This window comes from Oncorhynchus keta, chromosome 3 (assembly GCF_023373465.1).
Source record: "Oncorhynchus keta strain PuntledgeMale-10-30-2019 chromosome 3, Oket_V2, whole genome shotgun sequence".
In the NCBI taxonomy this organism is placed as follows: Eukaryota; Metazoa; Chordata; class Actinopteri; order Salmoniformes; family Salmonidae; genus Oncorhynchus; species Oncorhynchus keta.
The window spans coordinates 27,130,722-27,143,221 of record NC_068423.1 but is presented as its reverse complement, the minus strand read 5'-3'; the positions used below and the strand labels follow the sequence as shown (position 1 = coordinate 27,143,221).

Here is a 12,500-nt window from a genome sequence, read left to right as displayed (position 1 = left end):
CTTCCCCTCTCCTTTCTTTCTCCCCCTCTCTCTCTCGCCCCCCTCTCTCCCCTCTCCCAGGTGGACTGGTTGAAGAATGAGGACACCATAGATCCGTCTCAGGACTCTAACTTCCTGATGACCGTAGAAAATGACCTCATTATTAAACAGGCCCGTCTCTCTGACACGGCCAACTACACCTGTGTGGCACGCAACCAGGTAGCCAAGAGACGCAGTAGTACCGCCACGCTTATCGTCTACGGTGAGCAACACACACTCTGCGTCTCATTACAAATCTCAACCAAAGCTGTTTAATACACACACACACAAACACACAAACACACACACATAGACACACAGACACACACGCACACACAAACACACACACACACAGGATATTATTTTCTGTCAGTCTGACAGACTCTTTCTCTCAGTGAGTGGGGGCTGGTCTTCGTGGACTGAGTGGTCGGAGTGTAACGCCCAGTGTGGGCGGGGCTGGCAGCGACGGACACGCAGCTGCACCAATCCTGCGCCTCTAAACGGGGGAGCCTTCTGCGAGGGCTCGGCTTTCCAGAGAGTCACATGCACCACTCTGTGTCCAGGTGAGAATGATTAACAGGTGTATGAACCACTCTGTGTCCAGGTGAGAATGATTAACAGGTGTATGAACCACTCTGTGTCCAGGTGAGAATGATTAACAGGTGTATGAACCACTCTGTGTCCAGGTGAGAATGATTAACAGGTGTTTGAACCACTCTGTGTCCAGGTGAGAATGATTAACAGGTGTATGAACCACTCTGTGTCCAGGTGAGAATGATTAACAGGTGTATGAACCACTCTGTGTCCAGGTGAGAATGATTAACAGGTGTATGAACCACTCTGTGTCCAGGTGAGAATGATTAACAGGTGTATGAACCACTCTGTGTCCAGGTGAGAATGATTAACAGGTGTTTGAACCACTCTGTGTCCAGGTGAGAATGATTAACAGGTGTATGAACCACTCTGTGTCCAGGTGAGAATGATTAACAGGTGTATGAACCACTCTGTGTCCAGGTGAGAATGATTAACAGGTGTATGAACCACTCTGTGTCCAGGTGAGAATGATTAACAGGTGTATGAACCACTCTGTGTCCAGGTGAGAATGATTAACAGGTGTATGAACCACTCTGTGTCCATGTGAGAATGATTAACAGGTGTTTGAACCACTCTGTGTCCAGGTGAGAATGATTACCAGGTGTATGAACCACTCTGTGTCCAGGTGAGAATGATTAACAGGTGTATGAACCACTCTGTGTCCAGGTGAGAATGATTAACAGGTGTATGAACCACTCTGTGTCCAGGTGAGAATGATTAACAGGTGTATGAACCACTCTGTGTCCAGGTGAGAATTATTAACAGGTGTATGAACCACTCTGTGTCCAGGTGAGAATGATTAACAGGTGTATGAACCACTCTGTGTCCAGGTGAGAATGATTAACAGGTGTTTGAACCACTCTGTGTCCAGGTGAGAATGATTAACAGGTGTTTGAACCACTCTGTGTCCAGGTGAGAATGATTAACAGGTGTATGAACCACTCTGTGTCCAGGTGAGAATGATTAACAGGTGTATGAACCACTCTGTGTCCAGGTGAGAATGATTAACAGGTGTTTGAACCACTCTGTGTCCAGGTGAGAATGATTAACAGGTGTATGAACCACTCTGTGTCCAGGTGAAAATGATTAACAGGTGTATGAACCACTCTGTGTCCAGGTGAGAATGATTAACAGGTGTTTGAACCACTCTGTGTCCAGGTGAGAATGATTAACAGGTGTATGAACCACTCTGTGTCCAGGTGAAAATGATTAACAGGTGTTTGAACCACTCTGTGTCCAGGTGAGAATGATTAACAGGTGTATGAACCACTCTGTGTCCAGGTGAGAATGATTAACAGGTGTTTGAACCACTCTGTGTCCAGGTGAGAATGATTAACAGGTGTATGAACCACTCTGTGTCCAGGTGAGAATGATTAACAGGTGTATGAACCACTCTGTGTCCAGGTGAGAATGATTAACAGGTGTATGAACCACACTGTGTCCAGGTGAGAATGATTAACAGGTGTATGAACCACTCTGTGTCCAGGTGAGAATGATTAACAGGTGTTTGAATCACTCTGTGTCCAGGTGAGAATGATTAACAGGTGTATGAACCACTCTGTGTCCAGGTGAGAATGATTAACAGGTGTATGAACCACTCTGTGTCCAGGTGAGAATGATTAACAGGTGTATGAACCACTCTGTGTCCAGGTGAGAATGATTAACAGGTGTATGAACCACTCTGTGTCCAGGTGAGAATGATTGACAGGTGTATGAACCACTCTGTGTCCAGGTGAGAATGATTAACAGGTGTATGAACCACTCTGTGTCCAGGTGAGAATGATTAACAGGTGTATGAACCACTCTGTGTCCAGGTGAGGATGATTAACAGGTGTTTGAATCACTCTGTGTCCAGGTGAGAATGATTAACAGGTGTATGAACCACTCTGTGTCCAGGTGAGAATGATTAACAGGTGTATGAACCACTCTGTGTCCAGGTGAGAATGATTAACAGGTGTATGAACCACTCTGTGTCCAGGTGAGAATGATTAACAGGTGTATGAACCACTCTGTGTCCAGGTGAGAATGATTAACAGGTGTATGAACCACTCTGTGTCCAGGTGAGAATGATTAACAGGTGTATGAACCACTCTGTGTCCAGGTGAGAATGATTAACAGGTGTTTGAACCACTCTGTGTCCAGGTGAGAATGATTAACAGGTGTTTGAACCACTCTGTGTCCAGGTGAGAATGATTAACAGGTGTATGAACCACTCTGTGTCCAGGTGAGAATGATTAACAGGTGTATGAACCACTCTGTGTCCAGGTGAGAATGATTAACAGGTGTTTGAACCACTCTGTGTCCAGGTGAGAATGATTAACAGGTGTATGAACCACTCTGTGTCCAGGTGAAAATGATTAACAGGTATATGAACCACTCTGTGTCCAGGTGAGAATGATTAACAGGTGTTTGAACCACTCTGTGTCCAGGTGAGAATGATTAACAGGTGTATGAACCACTCTGTGTCCAGGTGAAAATGATTAACAGGTGTTTGAACCACTCTGTGTCCAGGTGAGAATGATTAACAGGTGTATGAACCACTCTGTGTCCAGGTGAGAATGATTAACAGGTGTTTGAACCACTCTGTGTCCAGGTGAGAATGATTAACAGGTGTATGAACCACTCTGTGTCCAGGTGAGAATGATTAACAGGTGTATGAACCACTCTGTGTCCAGGTGAGAATGATTAACAGGTGTATGAACCACTCTGTGTCCAGGTGAGAATGATTAACAGGTGTATGAACCACTCTGTGTCCAGGTGAGAATGATTAACAGGTGTTTGAATCACTCTGTGTCCAGGTGAGAATGATTAACAGGTGTATGAACCACTCTGTGTCCAGGTGAGAATGATTAACAGGTGTATGAACCACTCTGTGTCCAGGTGAGAATGATTAACAGGTGTATGAACCACTCTGTGTCCAGGTGAGAATGATTAACAGGTGTATGAACCACTCTGTGTCCAGGTGAGAATGATTAACAGGTGTATGAACCACTCTGTGTCCAGGTGAGAATGATTAACAGGTGTATGAACCACTCTGTGTCCAGGTGAGAATGATTAACAGGTGTATGAACCACTCTGTGTCCAGGTGAGAATGATTAACAGGTGTATGAACCACTCTGTGTCCAGGTGAGGATGATTAACAGGTGTTTGAATCACTCTGTGTCCAGGTGAGAATGATTAACAGGTGTATGAACCACTCTGTGTCCAGGTGAGAATGATTAACAGGTGTATGAACCACTCTGTGTCCAGGTGAGAATGATTAACAGGTGTATGAACCACTCTGTGTCCAGGTGAGAATGATTAACAGGTGTATGAACCACTCTGTGTCCAGGTGAGAATGATTAACAGGTGTATGAACCACTCTGTGTCCAGGTGAGAATGATTAACAGGTGTATGAACCACTCTGTGTCCAGGTGAGAATGATTAACAGGTGTATGAACCACTCTGTGTCCAGGTGAGAATGATTAACAGGTGTATGAACCACTCTGTGTCCAGGTGAGAATGATTAACAGGTGTATGAACCACTCTGTGTCCAGGTGAGAATGATTAACAGGTGTATGAACCACTCTGTGTCCAGGTGAGAATGATTAACAGGTGTATGAACCACTCTGTGTCCAGGTGAGAATGATTAACAGGTGTATGAACCACTCTGTGTCCAGGTGAGAATGATTAACAGGTGTTTGAACCACTCTGTGTCCAGGTGAGAATGATTAACAGGTGTATGAACCACTCTGTGTCCAGGTGAGAATGATTAACAGGTGTTTGAACCACTCTGTGTCCAGGTGAGAATGAATAACAGGTGTATGAACCACTCTGTGTCCAGGTGAGAATGATTAACAGGTGTATGGATGTCACACACAGAGTTTAACCTCATGCAAACTGTATTTATGACTCAGAATACTCACAGGTCAAGAAGACAAACATTACAAATTAAGCAGACTCTGTTATCCATATACTGTATATCATGTTATAGACTGTTATCCATAGACTGTTATCCATAGACTGTTATCCATATACTCTGTTATCCATATACTCTGTTATCCATATACTCTGTTATCCATAGACTGTTATCCATAGACTCTGTTATCCATAGACTGTTATCCATAGACTGTTATCCATATACTCTGTTATCCATATACTCTGTTATCCATTGACTGTTATCCATAGACTGTTATCCATAGACTGTTATCCATATACTCTGTTATCCATAGACTGTTATCCATAAACTGTTATCCATAGACTGTTATCCATAGACTGTTATCCATATACTCTGTTATCCATAGACTGTTATCCATAGACTGTTATCCATATACTCTGTTATCCATATACTCTGTTATCCATATACTCTATTATCCATAGACTGTTATCCATATACTCTGTTATCCATATACTCTATTATCCATAGACTGTTATCCATATACTCTGTTATCCATATACTCTGTTATCCATAGACTGTTATCCATAGACTGTTATCCATATACTCTGTTATCCATAGACTGTTATCCATAGACTGTTATCCATATACTCTGTTATCCATATACTATGTTATCTATAGACTCTGTTATCCATATACTCTGTTATCCATATACTCTGTTATCCATATACTCTGTTATCTATAGACTCTGTTATCTATAGACTCTGTTATCCATATACTCTGTTATCCATATACTGTTATCCATATACTCTGTTATCCATATACTCTGTTATCCATAGACTGTTATCCATAGACTGTTATCCATATACTCTGTTATCCATAGACTGTTATCCATAGACTGTTATCCATATACTCTGTTATCCATATGCTCTGTTATCTATAGACTCTGTTATCCATATACTCTGTTATCCATATACTCTGTTATCCATATACTCTGTTATCTATAGACTCTGTTATCTATAGACTCTGTTATCCATATACTCTGTTATCCATATACTGTTATCCATATACTCTGTTATCCATAGACTCTGTTATCCATAGACTCTGTTATCCATAGACTGTTATCCATATACTCTGTTATCCATATACTCTATTATCCATATACTCTGTTATCCATAGACTGTTATCCATAGACTCTGTTATCCATAGACTGGTATCCATATACTCTGTTATCCATAGACTGTTATCCATATACTCTGTTATCCATATACTCTATTATCCATATACTCTGTTATCCATAGACTGTTATCCATAGACTCTCTTATCCATAGACTGGTATCCATATACTCTGTTATCCATAGACTGTTATCCATATACTCTGTTATCCATATACTATGTTATCCATAGACTGTTATCCATATACTCTGTTGTCCATAGACTGTTATCCATAGACTGTTATCCATATACTCTGTTATCCATAGACTGTTATCCATATACTCTGTTATCCATAGACTGTTATCCATATACTCTGTTATCCATATACTATGTTGTCCATATACTGTTATCCATATACTCTGTTATCCATAGACTGTTGTCCATATACTATGTTGTCCATAGACTGTTATCCATAGACTGTTATCCATAGACTGTTATCCATAGACTGTTATCCATATACTATGTTGTCCATAGACTGTTATCCATAGACTGTTATCCATAGACTCTGTTATCCATAGACTGTTATCCATAGACTGTTATCCATAGACTCTGTTATCCATATACTGTTATCCATATACTCTGTTATCCATATACTCTGTTATCCATATACTCTGTTATCCATATACTCTGTTATCCATATACTCTGTTATCCATAGACTCTGTTGTCCATAGACTGTTATCCATAGACTGTTCTCCATATACTATGTTATCCATAGACTGTTATCCATATACTCTGTTGTCCATAGACTGTTGTCCATAGACTGTTATCCATATACTCTGTTGTCCATAGACTGTTATCCATATACTCTGTTATCCATATACTATGTTGTCCATATACTCTGTTATCCATAGACTGTTATCCATAGACTCTGTTATCCATTTACATTACATTTACATTTAAGTCATTTAGCAGACTGTTATCCATATACTCTGTTATCCATAGACTGTTATCCATATACTCTGTTATCCATATACTATGTTGTCCATATACTGTTATCCATATACTCTGTTATCCATAGACTGTTGTCCATAGACTGTTATCCATAGACTGTTATCCATATACTATGTTGTCCATAGACTGTTATCCATAGACTGTTATCCATAGACTCTGTTATCCATAGACTGTTATCCATATACTCTGTTATCCATATACTCTGTTATCCATATACTATGTTATCCATAGACTGTTATCCATATACTCTGTTATCCATATACTATGTTATCCATAGACTGTTATCCATATACTCTGTTGTCCATAGACTGTTGTCCATAGACTGTTATCCATATACTCTGTTATCCATAGACTGTTGTCCATAGACTGTTATCCATATACTCTGTTATCCATAGACTGTTATCCATATACTCTGTTATCCATAGACTGTTATCCATAGACTGTTATCAAATCAAATCAAATCAAATTTATTTATATAGCCCTTCGTACATCAGCTGATATCTCAAAGTGCTGTACAGAAACCCAGCCTAAAACCCCAAACAGCAAACAATGCAGGTGTAAAAGCACGGTGGCTAGGAAAAACTCCCTAGAAAGGCCAAAACCTAGGAAGAAACCTAGAGAGGAACCGGGCTATGTGGGGTGGCCAGTCCTCTTCTGGCTGTGCCGGGTAGAGATTATAACAGAACATGACCAAGATGTTCAAATGTTCATAAATGACCAGCATGGTCGAATAATAATGAGGCAGAACAGTTGAAACTGGAGCAGCAGCACAGTCAGGTGGACTGGGGACAGCAAGGAGCCTTCATGTCAGGTAGTCCTGGGGCACGGTCCTAGGGCTCAGGTCAGTTGAAACTGGAGCAGGAGCATGGCCAGGTGGACTGGGGACAGCAAGGAGTCCTCATGTCAGGTAGTCCTGGGACATGGTCCTAGGGCTCAGGTCCTCCGAGAGAGAGAAAGAAAGAGAGAAGGAGAGAATTAGAGAACGCACACTGTTATCCATAGACTCTGTTATCCATAGACTGTTATCCATAGACTGTTATCCATATACTCTGTTGTCCATAGACTGTTATCCATATACTCTGTTATCCATATACTATGTTATCCATATACTATGTTATCCATAGACTGTTATCCATATACTCTGTTATCCATATACTATGTTATCCATAGACTGTTATCCATATACTCTGTTGTCCATAGACTGTTATCCATAGACTCTGTTATCCATATACTCTGTTATCCATATACTCTATTATCCATAGACTGTTATCCATATACTCTGTTATCCATATACTCTGTTATCCATAGACTGTTATCCATAGACTCTGTTATCCATATACTCTGTTATCTATAGACTCTGTTATCTATAGACTCTGTTATCCATATACTCTGTTATCCATATACTGTTATCCATATACTCTGTTATCCATAGACTCTGTTATCCATAGACTCTGTTATCCATAGACTGTTATCCATATACTCTGTTATCCATATACTCTATTATCCATATACTCTGTTATCCATAGACTGTTATCCATAGACTCTGTTATCCATTTACATTACATTTACATTTAAGTCATTTAGCAGACGCTCTTATCCAGAGCGACTTACAAATTGGTAGACTGGTATCCATATACTCTGTTATCCATAGACTGTTATCCATATACTCTGTTATCCATATACTCTATTATCCATATACTCTGTTATCCATAGACTGTTATCCATAGACTCTGTTATCCATAGACTGGTATCCATATACTCTGTTATCCATAGACTGTTATCCATATACTCTGTTATCCATATACTATGTTATCCATAGACTGTTATCCAAATACTCTGTTGTCCATAGACTGTTATCCATAGACTGTTATCCATATACTCTGTTATCCATAGACTGTTATCCATAGACTGTTAACCATATACTCTGTTATCCATAGACTGTTATCCATATACTCTGTTATCCATAGACTGTTATCCATATACTCTGTTATCCATATACTATGTTGTCCATATACTGTTATCCATATACTCTGTTATCCATAGACTGTTGTCCATAGACTGTTATCCATAGACTGTTATCCATATACTATGTTGTCCATAGACTGTTATCCATAGACTGTTATCCATAGACTCTGTTATCCATAGACTGTTATCCATATACTCTGTTATCCATATACTCTGTTATCCATATACTATGTTATCCATAGACTGTTATCCATATACTCTGTTATCCATATACTATGTTATCCATAGACTGTTATCCATATACTCTGTTGTCCATAGACTGTTGTCCATAGACTGTTATCCATATACTCTGTTATCCATAGACTGTTATCCATATACTCTGTTATCCATATACTCTGTTATCCATAGACTGTTATCCATAGACTGTTATCCATAGACTCTGTTATCCATAGACTGTTATCCATAGACTGTTATCCATATACTCTGTTGTCCATAGACTGTTATCCATATACTCTGTTATCCATATACTATGTTGTCCATAGACTGTTATCCATAGACGGTTATCCATAGACTGTTATCCATAGACTGTTATCCATAGACTGTTATCCATAGACTGTTATCCATATACTCTGTTATCCATATACTCTGTTATCCATATACTATGTTATCCATAGACTGTTATCCATATACTCTGTTATCCATAGACTGTTATCCATATACTCTGTTATCCATAGACTGTTATCCATAGACTCTGTTATCCATAGACTGTTATCCATAGACTGTTGTCCATAGACTCTGTTATCCATATACTCTGTTGTCCATAGACTGTTATCCATAGACTGTTATCCATAGACTGTTATCCATAGACTGTTATCCATAGACTGTTATCCATATACTCTGTTATCCATATACTATGTTGTCCATAGACTGTTATCCATAGACTGTTATCCATAGACTCTGTTATCCATTTACATTACATTTACATTTAAGTCATTTAGCAGACGCTCTTATCCAGAGCGACTTACAAATTGGTAGACTGGTATCCATATACTCTGTTATCCATAGACTGTTATCCATATACTCTGTTATCCATATACTCTATTATCCATATACTCTGTTATCCATAGACTGTTATCCATAGACTCTGTTATCCATAGACTGGTATCCATATACTCTGTTATCCATAGACTGTTATCCATATACTCTGTTATCCATATACTATGTTATCCATAGACTGTTATCCAAATACTCTGTTGTCCATAGACTGTTATCCATAGACTGTTATCCATATACTCTGTTATCCATAGACTGTTATCCATAGACTGTTATCCATATACTCTGTTATCCATAGACTGTTATCCATATACTCTGTTATCCATAGACTGTTATCCATATACTCTGTTATCCATATACTATGTTGTCCATATACTGTTATCCATATACTCTGTTATCCATAGACTGTTGTCCATAGACTGTTATCCATAGACTGTTATCCATATACTATGTTGTCCATAGACTGTTATCCATAGACTGTTATCCATAGACTCTGTTATCCATAGACTGTTATCCATATACTCTGTTATCCATATACTCTGTTATCCATATACTATGTTATCCATAGACTGTTATCCATATACTCTGTTATCCATATACTATGTTATCCATAGACTGTTATCCATATACTCTGTTGTCCATAGACTGTTGTCCATAGACTGTTATCCATATACTCTGTTATCCATAGACTGTTATCCATATACTCTGTTATCCATATACTCTGTTATCCATAGACTGTTATCCATAGACTGTTATCCATAGACTCTGTTATCCATAGACTGTTATCCATAGACTGTTATCCATATACTCTGTTGTCCATAGACTGTTATCCATATACTCTGTTATCCATATACTATGTTGTCCATAGACTGTTATCCATAGACGGTTATCCATAGACAGTTATCCATAGACTGTTATCCATAGACTGTTATCCATAGACTGTTATCCATATACTCTGTTATCCATATACTCTGTTATCCATATACTATGTTATCCATAGACTGTTATCCATATACTCTGTTATCCATAGACTGTTATCCATATACTCTGTTATCCATAGACTGTTATCCATAGACTCTGTTATCCATAGACTGTTATCCATAGACTGTTGTCCATAGACTCTGTTATCCATATACTCTGTTGTCCATAGACTGTTATCCATAGACTGTTATCCATAGACTGTTATCCATAGACTGTTATCCATAGACTGTTATCCATATACTCTGTTATCCATATACTATGTTGTCCATAGACTGTTATCCATAGACTGTTATCCATAGACTGTTATCCATATACTCTGTTATCCATAGACTGTTGTCCATATACTCTGTTATCCATATACTATGTTGTCCATAGACTGTTATCCATAGACTGTTATCCATAGACTGTTATCCATAGACTGTTATCCATAGACTGTTATCCATATACTCTGTTATCCATAGACTGTTATCCATATACTCTGTTATCCATATACTCTGTTATCCATATACTCTATTATCCATAGACTGTTCTCCATATACTCTGTTATCCATAGACTGTTATCCATATACTCTGTTATCCATATACTCTGTTATCCATAGACTCTGTTATCCATAGACTGTTATCCATATACTCTGTTATCCATATACTCTGTTATCCATATACTCTGTTATCCATAGACTGTTATCCATAGACTGTTATCCATATACTATGTTATCCATATACTCTGTTATCCATAGACTCTGTTATCCATAGACTCTGTTATCCATATACTCTGTTATCCATAGACTGTTATCCATATACTCTGTTATCCATATACTCTGTTATCCATATACTCTGTTATCCATATACTCTGTCATCCATAGACTCTGTTATCCATATACTCTGTTATCCATATACTCTGTTATCCATAGACTGTTATCCATAGACTCTGTTATCCATAGACTCTATTATCCATAGACTGTTATCCATAGACTCTGTTATCCATAGACTGTTATCCATAGACTGTTATCCATAGACTGTTATCCATATACTCTGTTATCCATATACTCTATTATCCATATACTCTGTTATCCATAGACTGTTATCCATAGACTCTGTTATCCATAGACTGTTATCCATAGACTGTTATCCATATACTCTGTTATCCATAGACTGTTATCCATAGACTCTGTTATCCATATACTCTGTTATCCATATACTCTGTTATCCATATACTCTGTTATCCATATACTCTGTTATCCATAGACTGTTATCCATAGACTGGTATCCATATACTCTGTTATCCATATACTCTGTTATCCATATACTATATTATCCATAGACTGTTATCCATATACTCTGTTATCCATATACTCTGTTATCCATATACTCTGTTATCCATATACTCTGTTATCCATATACTCTATTATCCATAGACTGTTATCCATAGACTGGTATCCATATACTCTGTTATCCATATACTCTGTTATCCATATACTCTATTATCCATAGACTGTTCTACATATACTCTGTTATCCATATACTCTGTTATCCATATACTCTGTTGTCCATAGACTGTTATCCATAGACTGTTATCCATAGACTCTGTTATCCATATACTCTGTTATCCATATACTCTGTTATCCATATACTCTATTATCCATAGACTGTTATCCATATACTCTGTTATCCATATACTCTGTTATCCATAGACTGTTATCCATAGACTCTGTTATCCATATACTCTGTTATCCATATACTCTGTTATCCATATACTCTATTATCCATAGACTGTTATCCATATACTCTGTTATCCATAGACTCTGTTATCCATAGACTGTTATCCATATACTCTGTTATCCATATACT

The 12,500-nt window shown here is 38.3% G+C and overlaps 1 protein-coding gene across 1 annotated transcript in view; it reads left to right on the top strand.

The window, feature by feature from the left end:
• Nucleotides 1-12,500, top strand: part of LOC127915246 (netrin receptor UNC5B-b-like) — a 188,819-nt gene that overhangs the window by 139,442 nt on the left and 36,877 nt on the right. The window contains exons 5-6 of the mRNA XM_052494927.1: nucleotides 61-241; nucleotides 414-581. Of these exons, the coding sequence (XP_052350887.1) occupies nucleotides 61-241; nucleotides 414-581 (349 nt within the window). The remainder of the gene's footprint in view (nucleotides 1-60; nucleotides 242-413; nucleotides 582-12,500) is intronic.